Below are 27,959 nucleotides of genomic sequence, written 5' to 3'. Positions count from 1 at the left end.
TCAAATTATTCAGTCTAATTAGGGTTTTGATTTTTAACCAGTTTTAGTACCACAACCGATGGCAAGTTTCTGGAATATTCATTGCCGAAAAAGCTGATAAACCAATCATTAATCAGATGTTACATCTACTGAGAGAATGTTCAAAAAAACTCTAATTTATATGAAATTATTTTCTGGTACCAAAATTTTCTTATAAGCAATGAGAAGATTCCCAAATTTAAAAAGACAGAAAGAAAGTTAAAAGGTTTCCCTTTGAAGTCCCACTCCTCCTTTTGTGATATATTGAAAAATAATTATGCAAAATATATAACGTATACAAAAATGTCTTGATATATGGTCCTCCCACCCAATTAAAAAGATAAATTTTACCAAAAAAAAAAAATTAAAAAGATAAAATCACAATAGACGAAAAAACAGAAAATTCAACCACAACCTTCTCTTCTCGTCAAACTCTTCATAAACTCTCTCTGAGGCATCCGGATTCGAATCTTAAGTGTGTCTGGAAACTCTTCAGGACTGTTAGATAGCTTCGGCAGTGGCGGCATGGGCGGTTCAGGCGAGGATGAGAAAGATATGAAAATGGAGGAAATCGGAGAAGTAGGCGGAGGAGGAGGAAACCGGTGGCCAAGACCGGAAACTCTAGCTCTCTTGAGAATACGTTCGGAAATGGATAAAGCCTTTCGTGACTCCACTCTCAAAGCTCCCTTATGGGAAGAAGTCTCCAGGTTTTTTTGTTATATACATATATATTCTGATACATGCATATATATTCACTGGAAAATGAAAGTGAAGTTTTACGATCTTGTATATACGCTTACACATTTTGCACATGCCTATATTGTCATATTTTCATAATTTTATTTGAATGATCCTATACGGCTAGTTATATGTTTGTATATATCTTAAAATCTACTTACAAACTACATTTAATTATGTAAAAAACTAGATATATCTAATCGCAAATTTACATTTAAATATGTAGTAAACTAGATACATGATGCATTAACATTTCATACTGAAAAAACATACAGAAATTTTATGATCGTGTATATACTTTTTACACATTTTTGGATATATCTATATTATCATATTTTTGGTATTTTCATTTGAAAATTTCTATATGTTTATATGTATCTAAAAGTATAATTATAAGTTTATATTTAACTATCTAGGAAAAATATATTTTTGTGATGTTTTTTACGGTGTTTATTGTTTGATAAATAATTAGGAAAATGAAGGAGCTTGGTTACAAAAGAAGTGCAAAGAAATGCAAGGAGAAGTTCGAGAACGTGTACAAGTACCACAAACGTACCAAAGAAGGTCGTACCGGAAAATCCGAAGGCAAAACTTACCGGTTTTTCGAAGAGTTACAAGCTTTGGAGGCTCTCAATTCCTATCCACCCGAACCCGGGTCACAACCCTTAAAATCTTCTACAGCCACAACGACCGTGATAACAACGACTTCTTTGATACCATTGAACCATCATCAGGTTAGTGTGAAACCAATCGCCACAATACCTACCTTCCTAGCCAAGCAACCGTCTCCTACAACACCTTTCCCTATATATAGCAACAACCATGCAACTACTATTGATACTGGTTTTAGTCCAACTTCAAATGACTTGATAAACAATGTCTCGTCGCTGAACCTTTTCTCGAGCTCAACTTCTTCATCTACTGCATCTGATGAGGAAGAAGATCATCATCATCAGGACAACAGATCAAGAAAGAAGAGAAAATATTGGAAAGGATTGTTTACGAAGTTAACTAATGAGTTGATGGAGAAACAAGAGAAGGTGCAAAAGAGGTTCTTGGAAACTTTTGAGAATCAAGAAAGAGAGAGAATCTCAAGAGAAGAAGCTTGGAGGGTCCAAGAGGTAGCGAGAATCAATAGAGAACACGAAACACTAGTCCATGAGAGGTCTAATGCCGTGGCTAAAGACGCTGTAATCATATCCTTCTTACACAAAATCTCAGGAGGACAACAACAACAACAACAGAAACATGAAGTACCACAAAGGAAACAATATCATAGTGAACATTCAATAACATTTGAGAGTAAAGAGCCAAGGCCGGTTCTATTCGATAGCAACCATTCACTATCTCCTAGTTCTTCAAGATGGCCTAAAACCGAGGTCGAGGCCTTAATAAGGATAAGGAAAAATCTTGAAGCTAACTATCAAGAAAATGGTACTAGAGGGCCATTATGGGAAGAGATCTCTGGAGGGATGAGAAGATTGGGATACAATAGAAGCGCTAAAAGATGCAAAGAGAAGTGGGAAAACATAAACAAGTACTTCAAGAAAGTCAAAGAGAGCAACAAGAAACGACCTCTTGATTCTAAGACGTGCCCTTATTTTAACCAGCTCGAAGCTTTGTACAATGAGAGGAACAAAAGTGGGGCATTGTCAATATTACCTTTAATGTTGACTCCGCAGCTTCTCCCACAAGAAACGCAGACTGAGGTTAAAACTGATCAGGGGGACAAAGCTGAAGAAGGAGAGAGTGAAGAAGATGATTACGAAAATGAATATGAAGAAGGAGACAATGAGACAAGTGAGTTCGAGATTTTGTTGAACAAATCATCACCTATGGATTAACAATAATATTTTCACCTTTTTTTGTATTCCTCTATATAAACTTATCTATTAAACTACGCAATGGGGTGAAAAAGAACATATACAACAAATGTAAGTAAATGGATTTGATTTTTAGAGTTCCTTTTCGTGGTGTTTTATAAAATAATTAAATTTGTATCTATATATATATATATACTAGTATGTTTCCCGTGCTAAGCACGGGTAATCTTTCATTGTTTTTAATAAAATTGAAAATGTTATTTTTCTTCTTCATAAATAACAAAAACCTTTTTCTTTTAGTTCAACTTTTAAAAGCGTTGCGACCAAAAAAATATATTTATTTTACATAAATTGAAATTTGAACAATTATAAGAAAAAATTGACGATAACATGACATATTAGTATATTTATTAATGATGTATAGTAAAAGAAACATTGCATAATTTAGATATTATACTTGTTTGATCAAAATTTGAGATAGTATAATAAATTTTATGTGCAAAGTTATTTAGTTGTCGACAAAAAAATGTAAACATATTTACTTTTGTTTTAGTCGGGCAGTTTTGGTTGGAAGAAGAAAGTCATCGTTGCGTGAAGATGGTAACATTGGTTTTTCTACAAAACAAAACTAACATAAATTCAAAAATGCACATAATAAATTAATTAAATGCTGAGACATAAAGATAACTCATTTGCTAATAACAATAATATGAACTTGTCTCGGATACGCCACTTACCAATGTATACCGGCAAATTTATGTAGATCATCTGTAAGGTTCGCTTCATCTTTTGCAATATCATTTTGTACAGATCGTTTTCCTAACTTCAAAAACTTTATAGCTAGCCACTATTAGATTGAAGGATAGTCTTTATTAAGAAAAGAAAAGAGAAGAATAAGAGGATGATCTTTGTTAAATTCGTGGAAGAAGTAAACAGCTTGAAGTTTTTTTTTGTAAAGTTATTCGCTTAAAGTTGATGTAACAGAGGAGGTGGTGGAGATCATGGCTGTACGTTGAGGCTGATACAAATAAATTTGCTTCTTCATTTTTTAGTGGGGGAAGAAATAAACTGTTTTTGTTTTTTTAACGTAAACTGTTTTGTTTGGATTGTTATTTTTCAGTAACTGTTTTATTTTTTTTTGAAATTTGTTTTAACCAGGTGGCGAAACAGGATTGGTTGAGCGACTTGCGCTTTAGTATATAAGGGATATATATATTACTATGCGTATATCTAATTATAGAACCACAAGGTTCAATGGGATCAACCGATGAAATTTGAATTAAAAATTAGCTCAATTGGTGGGGAGAAGCCAACGGTTAATCAAGCATCCATCTATATCCATGGTACCGACACACGTAGTAAAAGATTGGACCTACGAATTGATACTGGGTCGTCGCTTTCATCAATTTTCTTCCTTCGAATATTATTGCAAATTGTGAAATCTCCGTTTTTTTTTTAAATGGAATGTTAAATTTCACTAAAAAAAACATCCCTGTTACATCAAATGTGACCTTTCAAATCTGAATAAAAGAGTCTACTACTTTCTATACTCTATTTATATAGCTTTGTCTTGTGACAAACTAAAATACTATTCCTCCTTCATAGTCACCACTTTCCTTCCTTCTAATAATAGTAAATCTATTTCTCATGTTCTTATCTAGCATCTTGATTAGAAATGCTACCGATAAAGAAGTTTTTCCATATCTCCTTCTATTCCCCTCCCTCCATATACTATGAATCGCAGATTGAAACACATATCGAATGACAAAGATCTTAATCTTACTCTGATTTGTATTGGACACTATCCTCATCAGATCATCTCACTCTGTTGTATACTGATCACATAAGACTCCTCTCATCAGAGCATTCCAAATTTACGCAGAGTAAGGACATTCAAAGAAAATATGTTTTCTTGTCTCCATAGGATCTTGACATAACACACATGAAGGATCGATATTTTCATTCGAACTATGAATGTGATCCCATGTTGATAATATTTCCTTGATAGCAATCCATATAATGAAAGAGTATTTTGGTGTAGCATATATGAACCAAACCGCTTTCTCCCAGTGATATTCTTGATGTCTTTCTCTTAGCACTTGCCAAGTTTCACTAGAAGAGAAAGTTTTTTTCAATTTGCCTCCACTATTTCTTTAATGATATGTCTTCTTCCTCCACTATGTTGCTTTTATATCTTTCTATCTCCATTTCTATTCTGTTGAGAATTGTGATCATGTGGTGCCTTCTCCGATGACTTCTACTTGCACTCACTACTTCACTAATTGGAATTCCCAGATCAATATATCCTTTACCTTCCAGTATATCTGCCAGACAACCCAATGAATTTCATGATTCATGCCAGAAATAAGTTTTTCTCCCATCCTTCACTTCCATTTTATAGAATTTTTTTGCCACTTCTCTGCACTTTAGAATCTTTCTCCACATCCATGAACCTGATTGAGTAGACTCTTTTATCGTCTATATTGATCATTTTCTTACCAGATAAACATTTATCCAATCAACCCATAGAGAATGAGCTGATAATATCCGCCAAATCAACTTCAAACAACACACCAAATTAATCTTTTTCAACGGCCTAATTCCTAATCCACCTTCCTTTTTTGTTTTACAGATATCCTTCCAATTTATCTTCACCTTCCTTTCATTTTAAATCCGGCCTGACTACAAAAAGGCTGAACATAACCTTTCTATTTATTTTACACATGAGTTTGATAGACGAAATGCAGCCATCCAAAAATTGGTTAAACTTGTAATGACTAATTTAATCAATTGCATTCTTCCTGCATAATAGAGGAATCTCATTGTCTAAGTGCTTATCTTCTTTCTCATCTTTTCAATCAAAGGAAGGTAATCTGTAACCTTCATACTAAGAGTCAGCAAAAATAGATCCAGATAACGAATTGGAAGCTTTGCTGCTGCCAAAAAAACTGTCTAATTAAAAATATCCTCCTGATTCTGATTTGTAATACCCGCCATAAACAGAGTAGATTTTTCCCCTTATAAATTTTGGATATATAAATTTACCTAAAATAATCTAATCATAAGTACCGTCCGTGTGGTGGATGGCATTGGTGTGTTTCTTTCTGTAATTTGTGCCTACACACCACGAGGTGGACCAAACAAAAACACATCATATTCGAATTTGTACAGTATAATTTTTGTTTTCTTTTATTGAAAAGACTACATTGTCTTTGTAACATTTCAGTAGACATGTGAATTCAGAGAATAATATTTCCCAATCAAATGATATATTCAAAAAAGAACAGAAAGGAAAATAACGAATAAAGAAAATTACCAAAAATAGTATATTTGAAGTTCATAAGGAAGGTGCATAAAATTTCTCATTTAGTATATTGGATTCTAACAATTTCATTGAAATGAGCTGCAATTTTATTTGGATTCTAATTAGACTAAATTTAAATAAGTTTATTATTTACATATAGTTTAATTTTTTATTTTGTATTTGCAAATACTACATATATATTTTAAAAATTGGTCTCTAATTCTTTTTAACCCATATTAAAAAGGTAAATACATACTTATCTTTTTAGAACGAAAACAACATTAATAACAAGCAGTCATATTAATTCAAATTCATCAAAGTACATATGTAGTTATTCTGTAAAATTAATATTGGGTCACAGAAAATAATCTGATTTTCCAAATAATATTCTATACTATTTAGCTTAATTTTTTTTCTCCTTTAATTTTTTTGTATCAAAATTAGATTATTAGTGATATTACAAAGGGTTACAAAAGTATATATTATTGAAAATAGTGATAGTAATACTTTGCAACTGCATAAAATTATAGATTAAAGATGTTTCATGACATAATATAGTTTTAGACTTTTGTTTCTCAATCGGTCAATCCTCAGCACCATGAGAAATCTTCTGCTCAAAATTTATAATGCCCTACCCCTACACCCCCACGAAATGTTGATCTTTTCCGTGTCAAAACAAAAATAAAAGCTAAATTTTATATTATATTATATACAAACTAGTTTTTCAAAAATCTATCTATGGCAAAATATAATCACTTTCTTTTGATATGTTGCTTCTTTTAGGTTAATTAAAGCAAATATTCCAGTAACATCTTTAATCGAAAATGGGATTACAAGATAATTGAATTTATTATTGGTGTGTATGGGATAATAGATAGACGGAGGTTAGTTCTATTTCACTTCTAGTTTGAATCCCAATAAAAATGGTTTAAACTATGATTCAAATTTAAAACAAAGACTAGGGAGAGATGAAAGCTAGAAGCCCAACTTCTTTTGAAATAATTAAAGATGGGAAATTACCACGAATAACACATTCATAGTACCACTTTTCATGTTTACACTAATCACTTTTACTCTCACTTTTAATGAAGGGTAAAAGATATTATACTCTTAGGGTTAACTAATCTAGATTTATGGTTTAGAGTTGAGGGGTGGGATAGGGTTTTTGGAATGTGAAATTTAGGATTCTAATAAATATATAAATCAATACTTCAAAAATATATTAAAAATTTTTAAAAATAGTTTCAAACATAATTTTTGATTTTCTAAAAGAAATTTGAAAAAAAATTTAAAAAAATAGAAAAAAATTCAAAAAAAAAAAATTTATAAAAAAGTTCGAATTTGAAAAAGTATAACTCGAAAACATAAAAAACAATTATTTACTTTTATTTTATTTATTTTTATTTATTTTTATTTTTTTATTTAAATAATAATTTATTATATATATAAATAACAAGGATATAATAGTCTTTTGCCACTCAATGAAGAATATATTTTTGAAAATGTCTTTATAGTGGTGGTAAAAATGAAAAGTTGTAGCATGAAATTGGTAAGCATGTAATTTCCCATTGAAAGATCTGTATTTTTTATAATATTCGTTACGCTTCAAAATATTTATATTTTAGAAAAATTGTTTAAAAAAGATTTATTTTTATATTTTCAGTGTATTTTTATTAAGTAATAATTGTAATTGTAAATTTTTTTAAAAACTTAAGTGTGATTATTGAATTTATATTAGTTAAATATTATAGGTAATAGTTACTCACAAAAACAATAACTTATAATCAAAATTTTATTTTTAAATATGTGAAAATTTTAAAATATGAATATTTGTTTTAAAACATATAGAGTATTAAAGAACTCATCAATTTCAAAGGATTCAATGAAAATATGCTCCAACATATGTATACCTAGTTTCCATCATTTCCCCCCTCATACAGTCTTTAAGTTTATTTTAAAAAGTGCGCTTTTTTATCAAAAAAAAATGCGCTTTTATATATGAATATACATATTGTTATAAGTAAGACGAGAAAATAAACAAATGATGTATATGATTTCATAAATAATGAATTCTTTATGTAGAGATATGATGTAATAGAAAATTTTTGTTTGAAAACTATATTGAACTTGAAAAATAAATAAACTTTGATATATAAGTAAATTTAGGATTTTACATATAGGATATCACATAATATTTATAACATATATTTAATATTCAGATGGTCATCACTGTTGTAGACCCTCAAAAAGAGACAAAGAAAATCGAAATTATAAAACATGTATGCAAAAGAAGAAAATGAAACTTCTTAGGAAAGCTTTTTTTTAGTTTATTTTCATAAAATAGCTTTTAATGAAGAAAATGACCAAAATAAGTTTTATTAAAAAATAAAAATATTATAGGGTTAACTAATCTATAATTTAAGGGGGGGGGGGGGGGGGGGGGGGGGGGGGGGGGGGGGGGGGAGTTATTGGACAAAGAATTCTAGAGGAATTATTAAATTTTGAGATTCCATTGTTATTGGTTTGTGAATTTTCAAAATCTAAATAGAATCCATTGCTATTGGGGTGATGATTTTAAAATTCTACTCAAAATACTTTGTTATTGAAAAAATTTAGTTTTAATTGATTTTAAGATTTTATTAAAATCTATTGTTATTGGGATGTAAATTTTCTTTGTTTTTACTCATAGTACTCAATTTTGAGAATATCATCTATACCCATATGATTTTTGAAATCAATGTAATAAAATACACTCACATACAAAAACTCAAATTGAAGAATGAAATAATATACAAATCACAACTTTAACATAATACAATTCACAACTTAAAAAATAGAAAAATATTAAAATTTAAAATAAAAATTGTAAAAATAGTTTGAAAAAGCACTTTCAAATTAAAAAAAAAAAATTCAAAATAATAATTCAAATTTTTTTTACAAAAATTCAAATTTAAAATATAGATTTCGAAATTATATAAAAAAATAATTTTTATTTTTTATTATTTATAGATCTATAAAGTAAGAAGTAAAAAATAAATTTTTTGGTCATTTTATTTCTTGAGATCTTTTTTGTGACAAAAACTTTTTTAAAAGTTGTTTAAGAATTGCCTTTATTGAAATGATTTTCGTTCCTTTTTTTCTACCACCATTAATTTTTTACTTTAAAAGTTAATAACAATCAATAGAATTCTATACACAAGTAATGAAAATCTATGTAAAAGTATTTGATAAAATTTGTTAAATCTAGTTTACTTGTAAAATCCTCTCAACTATTAAAATCATCAAATTCCACAGAAATTCATATTCCAATAATCCTAGAATTTTGAGGATACATTTCAAATTTTTCAAAAAAAAAAAAAAATTCAAAATAAAACGGAGCTATTTTTGTCATTTTTTCATTGAATACTGTTTTGTGATAAAATTTTAAAAAATATTATTTGAGAAAATTACCATGAAGAAAAGAAGAAATAATATTAACATTTATGGAAAAGAAAAAGAAGAAGATTCCGTTCCTAATGAGTAGCCACCATTCTTTCTCATAAATCATTTTCCCTTTTACATTCCCACTTCGGATTTTTTTTTTTGTTGTAACTTTCCCACTTCTGATTTTTTAAGTTTCATTTTCAGTTCTTTTAATTTTCAGTATATAGTTTTGACAATTATTTAATTATATGCTAACCTAATACAGATATGTATAATTAGACATTAACTAACCAAAAAGCAACGATAAACTTATATACATTGTAAGAAGATTAAAATTTGGGGCTAGATCGTAAGCACGACTGCTGCATCGAACTATATCTAGATTATGTATTTTATTTTTCATTGCAAAAACATATTTACTTATTATATATAAGGACTAAATGTCATTTTGTGGGATTAGAAAAGTATATATTAAGCAGAAAATAGGTGGAAAAAATGATTGGAGAGCATTGTTTTCAGATACAGCGATCAAATGCTGTCCGCTGGTTGATTTCTTTTCATGGAGGTACTTACTAGGTAGTAGGTACCACAAATTGTTCGAATTGATTACAGAGCTAACGTCTACACCATGTTATACACGCAGTACAATTTTATATATTCTTGAAATAATAATGATTCTGAACGAATAGTGTTATATATATATAACTTTTTTTTGGACAACACGAATAGTGTTATATATATTTGTATTAGGATCGGTCCGCTCTACGGACGAGATATATTTTACTTGTAATTTAGGTTATTATTTTTTGTATGATTTTGTGTGTTGTGTTTTTGGTTTACATTTGCAAGAGATGTATATGATGATAATGGTTTTTATCTTTTTGAAAGTTTTAGGTAAGAAGAAATTATATATGATAAAATATATTTTGCTTGTTTGCAATAGTTGTTTCTTTACTAAAGAGTTGTGGTATTGTTATATTGTGAGGGCTTCAAATGGTCTCCATATTGTTTCTTTTTACAAAAAGTTTGATTTCGTATTTGGTGTGTTATTTGTGGTTTGTAATATTTAGGTTCAGAAGGATTTGGTTGTGGGTAATTTTTTGTGTATGTTATAAAAGTAATTACTCTTTATGTTGAAGTCATTGTTTTTCGACATGTTATTGGAATGGAAGTGGTAATTATTTGAAATTGAATTTCTTATTAAAAGTAAAATTTTAAATTAAATGAAAAGAAAGTATTAATGCAAAGCTAATCAAAATAAGAACACAACGAAACTGGAAAGTGCGAAAACTTAGTAGTGGTCGATGAGTGTAGGCACTTGTCAGTTACCGTAAAACCAACACTAAGAACTTCTCCATTTCTACATAGTAATAACAATCACTATATAGATTATTGAGATGTGGTGGCATTAGAAAGATCATATTAGTCCCATAACACTTCTTTTTCATTATAAAATGCCGCATAAAGAACGATTGATATATCTCATCATTTGTCTGCCCGAGACATGTTGGTTTTCTGTTCATAACGATCAATAAATTTCATGCATTCCTTAATTTATCATGTGCATAACAAAATTATGGCATAGAGATAGTTGCCTCACCAAACCACAGTGTTGTTTGCTAATATGTGAAGATGTTTTAGTCTTGTGGCGGTTTTGTTTCAGAGTCAAAATTATTTGTTTTTTTTTCCTAATAATAATTCTTGTATAGATTAAGTAAATATATTTTTTACTTAATTTCATACACTGAATTTTACTGTCATTCATCTGAAGAGAACGGTTATGGGATATTTTAAATTTTCTATGTTACAGTTAAAATAAAAAACAAAGAAAAACACATTGGTTAAGTATGTATAATTGGTTTAATAGTTGTTCTTATTTGAGAATTCGGCCAAAAAAACACGAACTTTTCACGAATTGCCAAAGAAAACCTGTACTCAAGCCTGGCCAAAAAAATCATTTACTTTTGTTGACTTTTTTAGTTTATTAATAAACTTAAGATTGTCTTGCCAATTTAGCACGCCGTGAACTCACAGTTAACACAGTGTTAACTAGACGTTAAATGTTGGCATTAAGTGAAACGACGTCGTTTTCATCTCATTTGAAAACGACGTCGTTTTACATGATTTGAAAATACAATCATGTAAACCCCTGGATTCGAACTCGGGTTAGTTGGTTTAAATAACAAGGTCTTTTACAACTGGGCAAGTGGAACTTTCAATGTACTTACTAACATGTTTACTTTTATTTGGTACTGATTGAATATAAAAATATTCTCTAAAAACTTAAAAGATCTTTAAAATTCCAAAAAATTGAAAAATAAGAAATATTTTATAAAATTAATTTTGAAATTTGAAAATAAATTTTATTTTTCTTTTTAAAAAATAAAAACTCTTCCAAAATTTTCTAAAAAATTAAAACGATCTTTAAATTCCAAAAAAATTGAAAAAAATAAAGAATTTTTTTATAAAATTAATTTTGAAATTAAAATTGAAAATAAAATTTTATTTTGGAATAGTTTTTATTTTTTAAAAAGAAAAATAAAATTTTATATTTAATTTTAATTTCTAAATTAATTTTATAAAAATCTTCTTTATTTTTTTTAAATTTTTTTGGAATTTTAAAGATCTTATTAAGTTTTTAGAGTATTTTTTATATTTAATATGTATCAAATAAAAGTAAACATGTTAGTAAGTACATCGAAAGTGCCAGTAGCCTAGTGGTAAAATACCTTGCCATTTGACCAACCAACCTGGGTTCGAATCCAGGAGTCTACTTATTTTTAATTTCAAATCATGTATAACGACGTCGTTTCATCTCATTTGAAAACGACGTCGTTTCACTTAACGCCAACAATAAACGATATCAAATATTTCTGTTAAATTTATTGACGGCGTGCTAAATTGGCAAGTCAGCGAAAACATTGTTAATTAATTCTAAAATCAATGAAAGTTTGGTGTTTTTTTGGTCAGCCCAAAAGTTCATGTTTCTTTTGGCAATTTATGCAAAGTTTAGGTTTTTTTTGGCCGAATTCTCGTTCTTATTTGGGAAGGTTTGGTTATATATGTGGTTTGAATAATTATTTTCGTGGTTGCTTTATTTTATGGGGTTTTGTTATGATTTTTCACTGTCTTTTAGCAATTAAGTAAATTTATACTTTAATGGTTGAAATGATTCAATAGAAATGTGTTCTTCTTTATGTAATATAGATATTTTGATGGTTTATTTTATATTTCCTACTTTCATTTATACTCCTATATCTTATCATTTTTATTATGTTTCAATTTAAAATTTATAATTACATAATTTTTATTTTCATATCACAATTAAATTAGTTATATTGAAACTCTCTTTGAAATTCATGAAGTTACTACATTTATTTGCATATGGTTGCTTTAATGTGTTATTATATAAATATAATTTTCATTTATTTTTTATAATTAATTATTTTAGTTCTCTTATTTTAGTTCTATTTTATTATATTTTTCTCAATTACTTTTTAAAAATATTTTAAAATTATGTGACTAATTCCATTTTTATAATATTTTGTTAGTTTCTCGTATTTTTGTGTTTCACACGGAATATTTGTTATTGTAAAATACATTCTAATTTTCAGAATTATGTTTATGCTATTGAATTATTTAAAAAAAAATCATATTCTTTACAATTACTTATTTTTAGAATCGTATTTTTTGTTTGAGATATTTTCACAATTGTGGCTAAAAAATATATATGCTTTTAATTTTCTGTTGACTTATTCTTTTTTTGTGTGGAACTATATTATTTTCATCTTAAAACAAAATATATATGGGTCCAAAAAAATTTCATATTAGTATAGGTTGTCTTATTAACTTTTCATTGTTTTGGTGTAAAAAACATGATGAGAACATTTGTAATTTGATTTATTAAAAGTTACATGTTATATATAATTATGTGTGCAGAGCCAAATAAATTATAAAGTTTCTTTAACTTTTCTATACTATCACCTTTGTATACTTTATAACATTTAAATTATGCACTTACCTCTTTAAGAATTTAGAATTACATTTGGTTACTTTACTATGATATTTCCATTTATGAACAAAGTTTGTGTTTAAAAAAAATACAATACTGTTTTTTTTTTGCTTAAAACTTTTTTATTTTTTTTTTGTCTAAGAAATTTTTTTTTAAAAGAATGACCAATCGCGGGCCGCCACGTGTTCTTGGGGCCCGCGAACAGCGCACGCAACAGCTGCTTGTAAAAATATAATTCTAAGAGTTTTATATGGTTCTCTGCGGCAATAGATAACGTACAAGAAAAATATTTTGTCAGAGATATATACATATTTTACAATATGGAAATTGTGAATGATGTAGCCGCGATGAAAAATATAATACTGTTATATCACGCGGCTACATCATTTACAGTTTTCATATTGTAAAATATGTATATATCTCTGACAATATATGATTAAATGTGCTCTAGATATCCCATACTAAGTATTAAGAAATAAGAATTAAAAACATTACGTATAATCTTTTTTTTTTGAGGATCGTTAGGCATATTCTAAATTTAGCTTTTAGGGGTCACTAAATCATATTCCAATTTTTTTTAAAGAAAATTAAGATATAAACTATAAATAATATAGATGAGAAGTTGGTACGTAGGAAAGGAACTCGAAAATATAAGGGAAAATATCTTCAAAATAACCAATTTACTTTTCAAATCTAACATGGTATAGGTATGAAAGATATATTAGTGTAGATTTGATCAAATAGATAACAGTTGTGGTTAGAATATTCGGCCTAAATTATTGTACGTAGATCTTTTTAGATATAAAGATTTTCAAAAAAAAATTAAAATACACCATTATAACACAACACTATTATATATATGTACCATTTTTTACTAAACTCAACCTATTTTTATTTAAATAAATGACTATAATTTATATTAGATACGTGTATGAATATATATTTAATATAAAGAATTGTACTGTGTTATGTAGAAAATATGAGAAAACGTTTGTAATGTAATGTGTCAATCGGATCTAGACTTACATGATTTGAGTATGACATTCAAGCTTATTTGTTTACTATGTTGTGTTTATAATAACATGTTAGATAATGTGATAATGTAATTAGCTTAAGAGAGGAATAAGTGATTTTGGATTATATGCCATTTGATAGACTTATAATAAAAGTCATATTCAAACCTCGCGTAAGTATAGAGATTGTTAGAATGTTTAGTATAGTGAAAGATGGAGAAATATGAATTGATCAGGTTTTTGGTGTGTTGTAGGTAAAGGTTGTGTACAGAAGAGAAACAAATATAATTGAAGCACTAACTTCTCTATAGTCACATAACTGGTGAACGTGTGAGACAATAAAATGTACCGACTAAACATTTTTGATAAGCAATAACTTTTCTTTGCACTTATATTACATGTGATGTAATATTAAGTAATGTCAGTTTTAGTTAGTATTGAAGCACAGTCAAAGGGACGATTAGTATAAGAGTATTTGATATTTGTATTATTCTATTAAATAAATAACCGAAGTATGGTATGGTTTAATATGAAACTGGTTTAGATTAAATAATATGGTTTAGATTAAGTAACTTTAATAAGGAGCGTGTCATATAAGTGTTAGGTTCTATAATGAGTCCAAAATTTAAATGACAACAGTAGATAAAAATAAAACTCTAAATTAATAGATTAGATTCAATAAATGTGTGTGTACATATATATGATATAAGTAAACATATATATGATATAAGTAAGCATACATAAAAACGTTAGGAGACATCATTCTTTGGTTATTATACAGATCCGGAAATGCGACCAAACATGTGTTTCTAGCACTTAGCAAGTAAAAATGCATGACACACCGAATCATCGTCTCAAATAAGAGTTGTGTATATACATCGTTGGATCTGTCACGTGCGTTCGTCAGTTCAATTTATGACTTACCTTTACAAAAACAAAAGAGAGTGTCGCACTTTTAGGGCAACGAAGAGGACAGAGAAGGAGATGAAGATTCCTTTTTACACGTGGAGCCCAAACCCCATGCTATCTCTCATTGCGTGCATGTGAACTTTGATAACCGAAAGTCATAGTCCACCGAAGTGGTCCAGACTAGAGACCGAAATGATTAAAGACCTAATTTGTATTGATCACTATGTGGGTACCGTAAATGGTCTTCGGTCTCGAGCGTTGAGCAGTAGCGGATCTAGAAAATATATTGAGTGGGGCATAATTAATTAATTGATTATTCAATAATATTCCTTAAATGTGTTTTAATATTTTTCAATAAGAATAACATTTAGAAGAAAAATAAATTTGTGAAATAATATAACTAAAAAATAAGTGAAGAAAAAGAGTGAATATACTAACAAAATGATATGAAAAAAGTACTTGAACTCAAAATATATAAAAACAAAAGTTTTGAATGAAACCAACATAGGAACAAGGAAAAAAGAACATGAAAAAAAATAATGAAACACGTGGTCAAGAAAAAGAAACCAGAAAAATAAAGGAAAGATGTCTTGGATGGCTAGGAAACTGTTGAAACTTAGGGAAACAATCTACCCGTGGATTCAGCTTCGAGTAGGGAATGGGGCAAGAACTCGTTTCTGGTCCGACAACTGGTCTCCTTTTGGGAACTTGACTGACTACCTCTCAGCAACTAAGCACTCGCATCTTGGCATCCCCTGGAAAGCATCGCTTGCATCACGCCATATCAACGGCTCATGGGCACTGCCCCCTGCGAGATCAGAAAATCAAGTAAATGTGGCAACCTACTTAACTACAATTGAACTGCTTGATCAAGATGATTACTATGAGTGGAGTGTTAGTAACAATGCTACTCTCCGTTACTCAACTTCGGAAGTGTACAAAGAGATTAGGGGTTCTTACTCTACTGTCCCTTGGTATACTGCAGTTTGGATTAAAAGAGGCATCCCACGACACTCTTTTCTTGCTTGGCTTTTTGTCTTGAACAGATGTCCCACCCGTGATAGGCTACAGAGCTGGGGATTGCAAACACCTACTAATTGCCTTCTCTGTAACTCAGCGAATGAATCCAGAGACCACTTGCTATTCGATTGTCCTTTCAGTTTTGGAGTCTGGACGGCAATCGCTTCTAGATGCTCGATGACTGCTGTCTATGACTGGCATACAACACTACTTCGCATGCAGACTCTCCCAAAGAGGAGCAAAGCTACCCAACTATGCCTTTGGTCCTGGCAGGCAACGATCTATTTGATTTGGACTGAGAGGAACGCACGACTGCATAGACAAACTTTCAGATCGAAAGACTCCCTGATCAGACAGCTTGATCTCCTAATTCGAAACAAGATCTCTTCTATCAGACCTTCCAACCCTCGCCTCTCCTCATCTCTGATGCAGTTGTGGCTGTCGACTTCGTAAAAGTCCGCCGGGATCAACTACCGTTCATTACTATTTTATTGGCTAAGTGAGTCAATTGGGTTCTTAATTATGGTTTTCCTTTTGTTATTCGTATTGGGCTAGGCCCGTCTATCTAAAGCTCTAAGCTTGTAAACATTTTATTTCCTTTTGCATTTTATAAGAAAGCCATGTTACAAAAAAAAGATAAAAATAACACGGGTATTTAAGGTTGCAGATGGGTTCGAACGTTGGTCTAGTGGGGGCAGAAAAAATGTTATAACCAATAAGGCAGCAAAACACATTGTTCTCCTAGCCTATTTAAATTTAATTAGAGATTTTACTGGGGGCAACTGCCCCCATGCTGCGTAATGTAGATCCGCCCATGGCGTTGGGGTTCCGTATGTATACTGAGTTTTATTACTTATAAACTTAAATACATACTCAATTTTATTTTATTTATTTTACCAAGGTGTTACTGAAAAAGAAAAGGATGAGTAACTCTCGTCTCTCAGTCCCACCTTGTATTATAATGTAGACAAAACAATAGCAATAATATGTAAAGAAACAAGTACACATCGTCACCAACAACAAGAACCATTCATTTATTGGTTCTACAGGCATTAAGACCATGTCCAATGGTGATACTCCCACTTGAGTCCTTAACAATATTTTAAGCATATAATTTTTTTTTTTTTTTCATTAGTTAAGGATTCGGATCTAAAATACTCGTCCAATGGTGATCCTGAAGAATGAGTCCTTAGGAATAAAATAATATTTTTTTTAAAAAAAAATTAAAATTGAAATTTTATTAATTGCATTATTAAAAAAAAGATACAATGATTTAATAATATTCCAAAGAGAACTAATTATTAATCTTGATTACCAAATTTATTCCAAATGTTTTCGATCAAATCATTCTTCAATCGATCATGAGTTTGCCTATCACGAATATCATTGCGGTCGGGAAATGTATCATTGAACAATGTAGGAATTTCGTTTAGGACCTCCGAGGTTCTGGAAGATTCTCCTTCTTGAAAATCTGAAATATTAACCCGGTTTGTATAACCATCTCGTTCATCTTCAACTATCATATTGTGTAGTATGATACATGCTCTCATAATCTTCCCTATCTTCTCTCTGTCCAATGTACGAACCGGGTTTTTCACTATCGCAAACCGAGCTTGCAATACTCCAAATGCCCGCTCGACATCTTTTCGGGCTGCTTCTTGCCATTTAGCAAATGACGCTTGTTTGGGACATTGAGGGAGTGTGATAGATTGGATAAATGTTGACCACTTTGGATATATACCGTCCGTGAGATAGTATGCCAACTTATACATGTGTCCGTTGACCATGTACCTTACCCTCGGAGCTCGACCTTCTAAGATATCGTCAAAAACAAGAGACCGATCGAGGACATTAATATCGTTTAAGGTACCTGGAAGACCGAAGAAAGCGTACCATATCCAAAGATCTTGTGAAGCTACAGCCTCTAAAACAATCGTCGGTTTTCCGGATCCACGTGTGTATTGTCCTTTCCAAGCGGTTGGGCAGTTTTTTCACTCCCAATGCATACAGTCAATGCTCCCGACCATCCCTGGAAAACCGCGTTGCTCTCCAATATAGAGTAGTCGTTGAAGATCCTCCTTTGTGGGTCGTCGTAGATACTCATTACCAAATAAGTGTATAACTGCGTCAGTGAAATGATGTAAACAAGAGTGTGCTGTAGTGTCCGCAAGTCGGAGATATTCGTCAACCGAGTCAGCCGCTGTACCATAAGCAAGCAGACGAATTTGCCGCCGTACACTTTTGAAGTGATGATAGACCGCACCTCCCGGTTGCATCTTTTCTCTGCTGAAAGAATATAAAGTTCTGCTTGAGGGCTCTGACAATACGCAGGAATAAATTCTTGTTCATGCGGAAACGTCTTCTAAATATTTGTGCCGAGTATGTCGGGTCTTCACTGAAGTAGTCATTCCATAACTGATCATCTCCTCCTTCACGGTCTCGTTCAATATAAGCACGGTTCGCCTCATCATCGGGTTGGTCCTCCACTATGTCGTTGTAGTAATCTTCAACTATTTCATCAACAAGTTCGTCTATTCTTTCGTCTAGACCATCGGATGAAGATGTTGACATTTTAAGAAGTCCTAATATGTTATTATAAATTAAAGTTCAAAATTAATGTTGACATTTTAAGAAGTCCTAATATGTTATTATAAATTAAAGTTTTAACATTTTAAGAAGTCCTAATCATAGAAAACTTTAATTTTGAACTTTTTTAAATAAAATCCATCATATTTACAATATTATAAAACTTTAATTTTGAACCTTTCATCAACAAATTTTTATCATATTAACAATATTATAAAACTTTAATTTTGAACCTTTCATCAACAAATTTTTATCATATTAACAATATTATAAAACTTTAATTTTGAGCTGTTATTTAAAATACTAGTCATATTACTAAAAAAAAAAAAAAATTTGATGGTTTGTGATTTTACAAACCGTTTGTGTCTTGAACAAGTGTCTTGTACGATGTAACCTTCACGTGGAATGTTGAAAGAGGAATCAAATGTGCATATCTAAAACAAGATTAATAACAAGATTATTAACAAAGATGGATCAAAGAGATATGTAAACAAGATTACTAACAAGATTGTTTACAAAATTATGTTAACATGATTATTAACAGTTATATTCTTTCAGCAGATTATGTAAAAAAGATTTGTAAACAAGATTATGTGCAGCGAATGTCTCAAAGAACTTGCTCTACAAGTAAGCAAAGAAGAAGATAATGTTACATAAGTTTTGATACAAAGAAGAAGATAATGTTACATAAGTTTTGATACAAAGAGAAGCTTACATATGATCCGAGGAAATGTTACATATGATCCGAGGAAAACAATGAGAGTACTTTAGAAACTCTCTGAAAACATGAACTTGACTCTCAAGAGGAAACAAGTTTATACTACACTACAAAGACTACAACTACTACTTATAATACATATGCTAGAGAGAGTGACCCGTGACTCATACAACTACACCCGTGATTCCTCCTCCATCACCCGTGAATCCTACTCCATCACCCGTGATTCCTACTCCATCAGATAAAGACCCGTGACGCCTTCCCACATGCGAACCTGTCAAAACAGAGTGACAAGAGTTAGTACCGTGTAATAACCATTAAAAAACAATCAGTACACAAACAGTTCTACCTCAAAAGCAAGATTGAAAATAGATCATATCATTTCGGACATTAGTTTGAGCATGAGACTGTTTTCCATATCTGAGAGAGGTTCTTTCTTAGCTAGTAAACGATCAAGAAGCTTTTGTTTAGACAGTTTCTCTTTAATTTCTAAAACCCCATGTAGCCTCGACAACTCCTCCTCCCTGCCACTCTTCTTCTTCTTGGTACTAGCTTTGGCCGCTTTAACCCCGGGAGGTCTAACTTCTGGATCGACACCTTGGGCCACTTCTGTATCCACCTCCACAGCTTGTTTGCGCTTCTCCTTTCCAGCGTCCTTAGCAGGATAGTGGGAGCACCATTTCTGGTCGTATCTCAGCTCCCTCCAGCAGTGATCCATGGCGAACTTGTAGCCGACCGTGTTGAAGAAAATGTCCAAGGCGGTTTTCATCACATCATCATCGTTTTGCCCACTTCTCTGCTCCCTCAGAGCCGCATCGTAGGAGCCACAGAACTTGGATACATCGCCGTTAATCCTAGACCACCTCTGCTTGCAAGGGGTGGTCTCTCTCGGTACTGTCCCAGCGAGGAGAGGACTTGCGTTGTATTACTCTACTATACGCTTCCAGAAAGAAGTGGACTTCTGCTCGTTGCTCATCACAGGGTCCTTACTGGTGTTAAGCCAAGCACCAATAAGGATTTTATCCTCTCTGGGAGTCCATTTTCTCCTCTCAGGACCTGAGGCATTTGGATTCACACCAGACTTTGCCCGAACGTCCGGAGAAGAGCTCACAGGAGACTTAGCAGGAACGTCGGGAGCACTCATGAAAGGAGAGTCATCAGGACCTTGACTACCGAACCAAAAAGGTTCTGGTGAATCAAGGTCAACTGGAATTTGACTAAAGAGAAGATTACTAAAAAATTTTCCATTAGCCATTGTTTTAATTGTTTCTCTGTGACACTCTACTAGTGACACAGAGGGCTTAAGTAAGCCTTCTACTCGATTAATAGCAATCAGATCAGAGCAGTTGAGAAGGTGGAAAGCAAATGAGTTCATTAACTACTCGACTAATTAAAAGCACATCAAATCAAACCTAAATTACTACAACCACTTTCTTTCCTTCCGGTTTCGAATCTAAGTAACTACAACTACTTTCTATCCAAGCAAATCAAAACCTAACAAACATTTAATTTTCCTTCCGGTTTCGAAACTAAATTACTACAACTACTAATAAAATAATTACCTCGTTAAAGAAACAAAGCACGTACGCCCCAATCCTTTGAATCCTTTCCAAGTATTCCTGAAAAATAAATGAGTAAACAATCAACTTTCACACACTTTCAATATTTGTAATACATATGAGAGATGAAAAAATAAAAGGAAGTAACTCACCTAGCACAATAAGCAACACCAACCCTAACACTAAGCTGAAGACCATTAGCTTAGCTCCTGATTTCTTCTTTGTGAACTCGGAAACTTGCTTCTCAAGACGGAGTAACTTCTGCTCACGTTGATTCGCTTCACCCTTAACCGCATTAAGCTCCCTCTGAAATTCTCTCAGCTCCTCCTCCACCGCCACGTCCCACCATTTCCAGACGTGGCAGTCTCTATCATCGGCATTGGGGCACGTTATGTAACGTCGGTATGGATCTTTTGGCGTTTGGGAGTATCCGTGAACTGGCTCTGAACCACAGTAGCATGTCCTTGGGATGCCATCATCACCCTCTGCTGATGGTTCCCAGTCACTGGCTTCTGCATTCCACCGAGTAATCTCAGCTTCAGCCGCGTACATCTCACATTCGGCTTCAAGGAGGGAGGTTAAGTCTGGAGAGTGTGAGGATGAAGAAGGCTGGCTGTAACTGTATCGTCCCATGATCGTTTATCTGCAACCAAAACAAGTAAACACTTAGTTAAGGACCAATTAAATCAACAGCAAATAACGAGTAAGAACAACGTTAATCAATTACGTATGTTAAAGAACAACAACAAACAATGTTAAATAATCAAAAGCACATGAAGGAGAAGGTAGCAAACCAACGACAAGAAACAAATTTTAAGAAGAAAACAGCTAAGAAACGACAATCGATTAAGAAACAAACCCGATACGGTTTCAATCCGTATAACACACAGAGAGGAGATCCGAGACCGATACAAACCATAAACGTTTGGAAACCCTATCTAAACCCCCAAAGAATCCTTAAATCGATTTTGCCCCAAATATTTTTGAAACCCTAATTTGAAAATTTTCTCAAATCTGTCGGAATCCGAGAACCAAACCCTTAATACAGAACAAACAAGATGGAGAGTGATCTATAATCGATAAATCTACGAGTTAAAGCTTTGATTTACCTTACACGAGCCGAGGAAGAGAGATCGAGCAGAATCGTCTCGAAATCGCCTTATGTCGAGGAGGAGTTTTTTTTTTCGGTTTGGCTCGAGAATGTTTTTTTTTTTCGACCCTACACAAACCAAAGACAAATTCCACCCACTCACCACGTGACACGTGGCTAAGGATTGAATCCTTAAGTCCGCTGCGACGGACCAATCCTTCGTCGATTTAACGCTAATAATAGTATTTAATTACAATTATGCTTAAGGATTTCTCTTATGGACCGGGTGAAATCCACCGTTGGACATAGTCTAACACTACTAGTTACAGTTTTTATCACTTGCTTAAAAACCCACACATTGTCCCTATCGATTAACACTTTTAATTTATTTATTATCCCCAAAACAATTAATATCACATTTATTTAATATTTTCAAAATATTAATTTTTCCTCAGTATATAAAAACCAAAGATAAAAAACACCCCCTTCCAATATTTAAATTCTCTTCTTCTGTATCAAAACTTACAAAGATTACTAGTCTTTGTTATTGCTCGGTACAAGCTCAAACTCACCTCCTTCCTCTTCTTGATTCTCTTCATCGTCTTCCTCATCATCATATTCTTCTTGGTCTGTACCTTCTTCATCATCAAAGTTCTGATCCAACGGCTGTGGAGGATGTTGATCGGGTTTAACCGTTGCACCAACCGTAGTTGCCGTAACTGGAGGCCATTGTTGCTCCGGTTGGACCATCAAAGGAACAGAATTATCCGGTTTGACTAAACCGGATGTTGAAGAAGAAGATGCTACGTTGTTGTTGGTGTGGAATTTGTTCCTCTCTCTATATAAAGCATCAAGCTGGTGAAAGTAAGGACAAGTCTTGGAATCTTCAGGGCGTTTCTTGTTGCTCTCCTTGACTTTCTTGTAGTATTTATTGATGTTTTCCCATTTTTCTTTGCATCTCTTTGAGTTCCTGTTGAATCCTAACCTTCTCATCCCTGCAGATATATCTTCCCATAACGGTCCTTTAGGTCCGTTCTCTTCATATTTTGAATCAAGATTCGTCCTCAGCTTTATCAATGCCTCTATCTCCACTTTTGGCCACCGCGAAGAGCTCAAGGCTCCTGCCGACACTGGAGTCATGTTCTGATCACCATTGTCCGTTTTCATAGTGTCTAAGGCCGATAACGGCTGAGGAGGGCGAGGAGGTGGCGTTTGCTGCTGTGTCGCCTGCTGGTTGTTGTGGATAACCTCCATTTGCGGTTGTGCGATTGATTGGCATTGAGGGTTCGGTTTTTCTGAAAACTTCTGAAGAAACGCCGTGACCGCAGCGTCTTTAGCCGCGGACATGGAGCGTTCTTGAGCTAAAATCTCGTGCTCGCGGTTTATTCGAGCAATTTCTTGAACTCTCCAAGATTCTTCTCTAACCATCCTCTCGTGCTCACGCTTTTCAACAGTTTCCAAGAACTTGCGTTGAAGCTCCTCTTGCTTACCAACAACCTGTTTCATTAACCGCTCGAAAAACTCCTTCCATTTCCTCTTCCTCTTCTTCCTCCTCGTGGTTGTTGTCTTCGTGTCGCCAACCTCAACGTCAGAAGAAGTCGAATAAGAAGACGATGTTGAGTTATCCGACAGAAAGTCTCCAGAGATGTTTGGAAACGAAGGAGTGATGTTTGTTGTCGGCGGTATAACAGTTGTTACCGGAGGAGGAGTGGAGAACATGGAGCTGTTATTGTGAGGTTGCGATTGCGGTTGATGGTGGTGTGAAGACGAGGTTGAGTGAGTCTCGAGAGCTTCTAACTGATCGAAGAAGCGATAAGTTTTGCCTTCGGATTTTTCGGTACGGCCTTCTTTGGTTCTTTTGTGGTATTTGTAAACGTTTTCAAATTTCTCTTTACATTTCTTTGCGTTTCTTATGTAACCAAGCTCCCCCATTTTCCTGACAACAAAAAAAAAAACTTCAGAATTTAATCATCTTTCCATCTCTTAATAGATAAAAAATATTCAAATTTGTATGAAATGTTCACTGAAAATAGTAGTTTTGTTTGTTTAAATAACAAATCAGTAGAATGACGACATATATGTAGCTGCCTAGTTGGGAAGTGGATCAATCAGCATGAGTTTGAGTTTGTGAAAGTACTAGGCCTTCACAATCTCATCACGAATAAAACATGATACAACTTATTTTATGTTAATTAACAGCTAATAAATTACAAATTAAAAAAAAAATAGACACACCTCAAGAACTATCCGAATCTGAATAAATTTTTCGTAAATCTCATTGAAAAAACATTTTACGAAATAAAGGGAAACAATTTCGCAGAATAAAACTCAAAAAAAAAAGTTTTACAGAAAAAAGACAGATCTTGGGTTTGATTGGTGACATGAGTTAGACTTGATTAAGTTTGAGTTAGGAGCATAACTCAAAAATGTTACCAATCATGAGGTTATTTTATTTTTTTGAGTTAATGTTTGAGTTATAATGTATTATCATTGAGTTATAATTTTGAGTTACTTCTTTGGAAAAATTGATAACTCAACTCTTAACTCAACATCAAACAAAATTGAATGTATTAGAAGTTGAGTTACTATTTTTTTTGTATTGTGTTAGTTATCCTACGTTATATTTTATATTTTTTAATAATTTTATATTTTTCAATACATCCACTATCTCACGTTTAGCTTTTGGAATTCATAATATGTTTTCAAAAAAAACTTAAATACCTATTTACTCATTAGTCAAAGATGTTTATAAACAATTATTTTCATTTCAATTATTTAAACAAATATGTTCATATAATTTTAGCTGCTAATTCTGTTTAATAGCTCAAATTTTTACAAACATAAAATATTATACATAAATATTAGGTATTTTTTACAATATTCAAAAATTATATTTCCTTAATTTTAATTTCATTATTTAATATAATATACTTTTTGTAAATTATATTTATAATAAATATTAATATTATTGTATTCATTATTTTTAAAAATTATACATACTGCAACTTACACATCAAAAATGTTACCAGTCAACAATTTTAATAATATAATAATTTATATTTTTACAGCGAACTCACTATATAAATCTACAGTTTCTACCACATAGTTCTACTGCGAGTTACATCAGATCGTAACTTTTATTGTAACTCAACTCTGATACAACATGTCACCAATCGGAGCCCTTAAACACTGTCACTTAAACTAAGGGGGTGTTATTGGTTTGGGAACTTTAATGGAATTGATTATAACTGTAATTAGGATTCTACTAAGATTAATAAGATTAGCTTGGTAATAACCATTTCCATTCGATTTTTTTTAAGAAAATAAAGAATTTTTTTTTCCAAAGAAAGGGACAAAGGAATAAAGGAAGAACTGGAAACGCACCTGGAAACCTCTTCCCATAAGGGTCCTTTAACGGTTGCGTCTCGAAACGCTATTCCCATGTCAGATCGTATTTTCAGTAACGCAAGCGTTTCCTGCCGCGGCCACCTGTTTCCTCCAAAACCACGGTCACTCATCTCCTCCGACACCTCAAAAGCTCCAACCGCTGCTGATGTTGCTGCCGCAGCTTCTGTAGCGGCTGACTCATTATGTTGTAGCGGCACCGCTTCTGTTGCGGCGGATGTGGTTGTACTATCACCCTGCTGCATCATCGTTAAGGGTTTTGACTTGTTCCCCTAGATTTTTTTATTTATCTTCACCCTCTCTTTGACGGAGAAGTTACAGAAATTAAAATTTTAAAATAAAAAAGGGAAAATAAAAATTCATAGAAGAAAGAGAGAAAAAATAAGAGAGAAAGAGAGAGTTTACATGAGGAAGAGGAGTGAAATCTCTAGTTGGAGGGTTTTATGGAGTTGAAGAGTTTGTAAATATTAGCTAGCAAAAAAAAGTTTTAAATACTTTAAGTAAATTTTATTTTATTTTCTTCTGGTGATGGATCTGCTTGTCAACCTCAAGGTGCCATTCTAAAATTATTAATATTATATTTTCTCTCTTTACATATTTTATTCAATTTTATTACCTTTATTTGATACTTTTCCTTAGTTTGAGACACAATAGAATCTTCATAATTTCTTTCTCCTTTATATTTCAAGTTTTGAATAGTTATATTTCAATTACAATTTATTACCTTAGCACAATTTGTATACTGTAATTGTGATTTAGATTTGTATACCATCAAAATTATCCTAGCTATGAGAAGAAAATTAGAATTATTAGTATTCTTATTATGTAAGTAAGAGGGTTTCAAAATTTAACTTGATTTAGAATTGTTTGATAATTATATATTTATAGAACTGTATCAATGTAACGGTTAGAATATCATAAACGAGAAAAAATATTGGTTGAATTTGAAATCGTATAATAAATTAAACATTTATACTAACTAAATTATTAAAAGTATATACATTGCTGATTGACCTAATTTTACATATATTACAGTTATGGTAAAAAACATTAATGATACATTTTTGTATATAATATTTTAAGTTGCTAATAAAATGTATTTAATATATGTAGATTTGAAAAGCGTTACGGTTAAATAATAAATAACATAATTAGAATTTGTATTATAGTGATTTGTATTATTGTTAACGTGTCAAAATTTAAATTTGAATCTAATAAATAGAACACAGTTTTAAAAGAAAAATAAATGTAACTACTGCCTAATTCTTTATTCTTTTGAAAAAAAATGAATAAGAAGTAAAAACATGATCATGACATATACATGTTATATCCGGTTATATTGTTATACTAGGTTAAGATCCGCACCTTGCGCGTGATGAATATTATATTAATTATTTTTAAATATTATATATTTTGTACATATTATGAAATAATAAATATATATTGAATAATTAAAAATTTAGTAACTATTACATATATAATTAAATTGGTACAAATACTTAAATAAATTTTATTTATCCAGACAAAAACCTTTTTCTATTTTATATGTTATAAAATTAAGTTTAAATGATATTAACATAGATATATAGTATATTTTTAATATTGACATCTGTTAAAAAATATTTTATACTCATATTATTTTTGATCGTTTGTATTTTTTTATAACAAAATTTTAAAATCAATGATAACAATAAAAAATTTATGGGATGTTTAATAGTTTTAGTAATTTATAATTTTAAAAATATTCAATGCAAAGTTTAAAATCTAAATATTAAGTTGTTAATAATTGTTCAAAATGTTTATCAAAAATTTTCAAATCAAATTCGAAATTAAAATACTTATGTATTTTATATGGTATATAATTTATTTTTAAAAATATTTAAATGCATATATAAAATATTTATTAAATGAGACTTCCTACTTATGTAATTTCGTAATCATTTGTATCTTGTTATAACATAAATTTTAAACCATGGATCACAAAAATTTCAGTGTGAGATTTTTAACAACTTTAGTGAGTTATATTCGTTTTTTAAAATTTAAAATATAACATATACGAAAAATATAAATTTTTATTATATAGTTAATGTGGTTATTTAATTTATTTTAAAATAAATTAAAAATGATAGAGAATAGACTGATTTTTATCAAATGTTTATTATTCAAAATCATTAATTATCATATGTACTTTAGCCACATTGGGTAATTCCGTGATTTTTATTTAAGAAACAATGAAAAATATTTATGATTAATTTATGGTTAGTTTAATAAAAAGCTTATTATATATTTATATAAACCAATATATTTTTCTAAAAGTTTTAAGAATGATTGTGGTGATGAC

General features: G+C 31.2%; 5 protein-coding genes across 5 annotated transcripts; 2 read left to right on the top strand and 3 right to left on the bottom strand.

Moving 5' to 3' along the window:
• The first annotated feature begins 187 nt into the window (after positions 1-187).
• On the top strand, positions 188-2,722 carry LOC106346883 (trihelix transcription factor GT-2-like). The gene is made up of 2 exons (XM_013786345.3): positions 188-725; positions 1,229-2,722. The coding sequence occupies exons 1-2, from the start codon at positions 544-546 to the stop codon at positions 2,598-2,600; spliced, it is 1,554 nt and encodes a 517-aa protein (XP_013641799.2). The 5' UTR covers positions 188-543; the 3' UTR covers positions 2,601-2,722.
• A 13,103-nt stretch (positions 2,723-15,825) lies between these two features.
• On the top strand, positions 15,826-16,713 carry LOC125584245. The gene has a single exon (XM_048752432.1). The coding sequence runs from the start codon at positions 15,826-15,828 to the stop codon at positions 16,711-16,713; it is 888 nt and encodes a 295-aa protein (XP_048608389.1).
• A 1,740-nt stretch (positions 16,714-18,453) lies between these two features.
• Positions 18,454-18,831, bottom strand: LOC125584244. The gene has a single exon (XM_048752429.1). The coding sequence runs from the start codon at positions 18,829-18,831 to the stop codon at positions 18,454-18,456; it is 378 nt and encodes a 125-aa protein (XP_048608386.1).
• A 643-nt stretch (positions 18,832-19,474) lies between these two features.
• LOC106397683 (trihelix transcription factor DF1-like) lies at positions 19,475-26,184 on the bottom strand. Its single transcript, XM_048758974.1, has 5 exons — positions 25,598-26,184; positions 22,233-24,149; positions 21,276-21,766; positions 21,127-21,183; positions 19,475-19,838 (listed from the first exon to the last, which is right to left on the bottom strand). The coding sequence occupies exons 1-2, from the start codon at positions 25,864-25,866 to the stop codon at positions 22,748-22,750; spliced, it is 1,671 nt and encodes a 556-aa protein (XP_048614931.1). The 5' UTR covers positions 25,867-26,184; the 3' UTR covers positions 19,475-19,838; positions 21,127-21,183; positions 21,276-21,766; positions 22,233-22,747.
• LOC106416863 (glutathione S-transferase T3-like) lies at positions 19,729-20,819 on the bottom strand. The gene is made up of 3 exons (XM_048752423.1): positions 20,504-20,819; positions 19,973-20,458; positions 19,729-19,838 (listed from the first exon to the last, which is right to left on the bottom strand). The coding sequence occupies exons 1-3, from the start codon at positions 20,817-20,819 to the stop codon at positions 19,729-19,731; spliced, it is 912 nt and encodes a 303-aa protein (XP_048608380.1).
• Positions 26,185-27,959: the final 1,775 nt, after the last annotated feature.

This window comes from Brassica napus, chromosome A2 (genome assembly GCF_020379485.1).
Source record: "Brassica napus cultivar Da-Ae chromosome A2, Da-Ae, whole genome shotgun sequence".
Lineage (NCBI taxonomy): Eukaryota > Viridiplantae > Streptophyta > Magnoliopsida > Brassicales > Brassicaceae > Brassica > Brassica napus.
The sequence above is the reverse complement of the archived record's forward strand: the minus strand, read 5'-3'. Positions and strand labels throughout refer to the sequence as shown.

Bases quoted from the DNA above. Each gene is read 5' to 3' on its own strand.
- LOC106346883 (XM_013786345.3), top strand. From the start codon at position 544: ATGGGCGGTTCAGGCGAGGATGAGAAAGATATGAAAATGGAGGAAATC. The intron at 726-1,228 runs GTTTTTTTGTTA...ATAAATAATTAG, and splicing joins TTATGGGAAGAAGTCTCCAG to GAAAATGAAGGAGCTTGGTT.
- LOC125584245 (XM_048752432.1), top strand. From the start codon at position 15,826: ATGTCTTGGATGGCTAGGAAACTGTTGAAACTTAGGGAAACAATCTAC.
- LOC125584244 (XM_048752429.1), bottom strand. From the start codon at position 18,831: ATGTCAACATCTTCATCCGATGGTCTAGACGAAAGAATAGACGAACTT.
- LOC106416863 (XM_048752423.1), bottom strand. From the start codon at position 20,819: ATGGCTAATGGAAAATTTTTTAGTAATCTTCTCTTTAGTCAAATTCCA. The intron at 20,459-20,503 runs GTATAGTAGAGT...TCGCTGGGACAG, and splicing joins GTCCACTTCTTTCTGGAAGC to TACCGAGAGAGACCACCCCT. The intron at 19,839-19,972 runs GTCTCATGCTCA...CTGTTTTGACAG, and splicing joins TCTCTCAGATATGGAAAACA to GTTCGCATGTGGGAAGGCGT.
- LOC106397683 (XM_048758974.1), bottom strand. From the start codon at position 25,866: ATGATGCAGCAGGGTGATAGTACAACCACATCCGCCGCAACAGAAGCG. The intron at 24,150-25,597 runs GTGCGTTTCCAG...TTTTGTTGTCAG, and splicing joins TTATGGGAAGAGGTTTCCAG to GAAAATGGGGGAGCTTGGTT.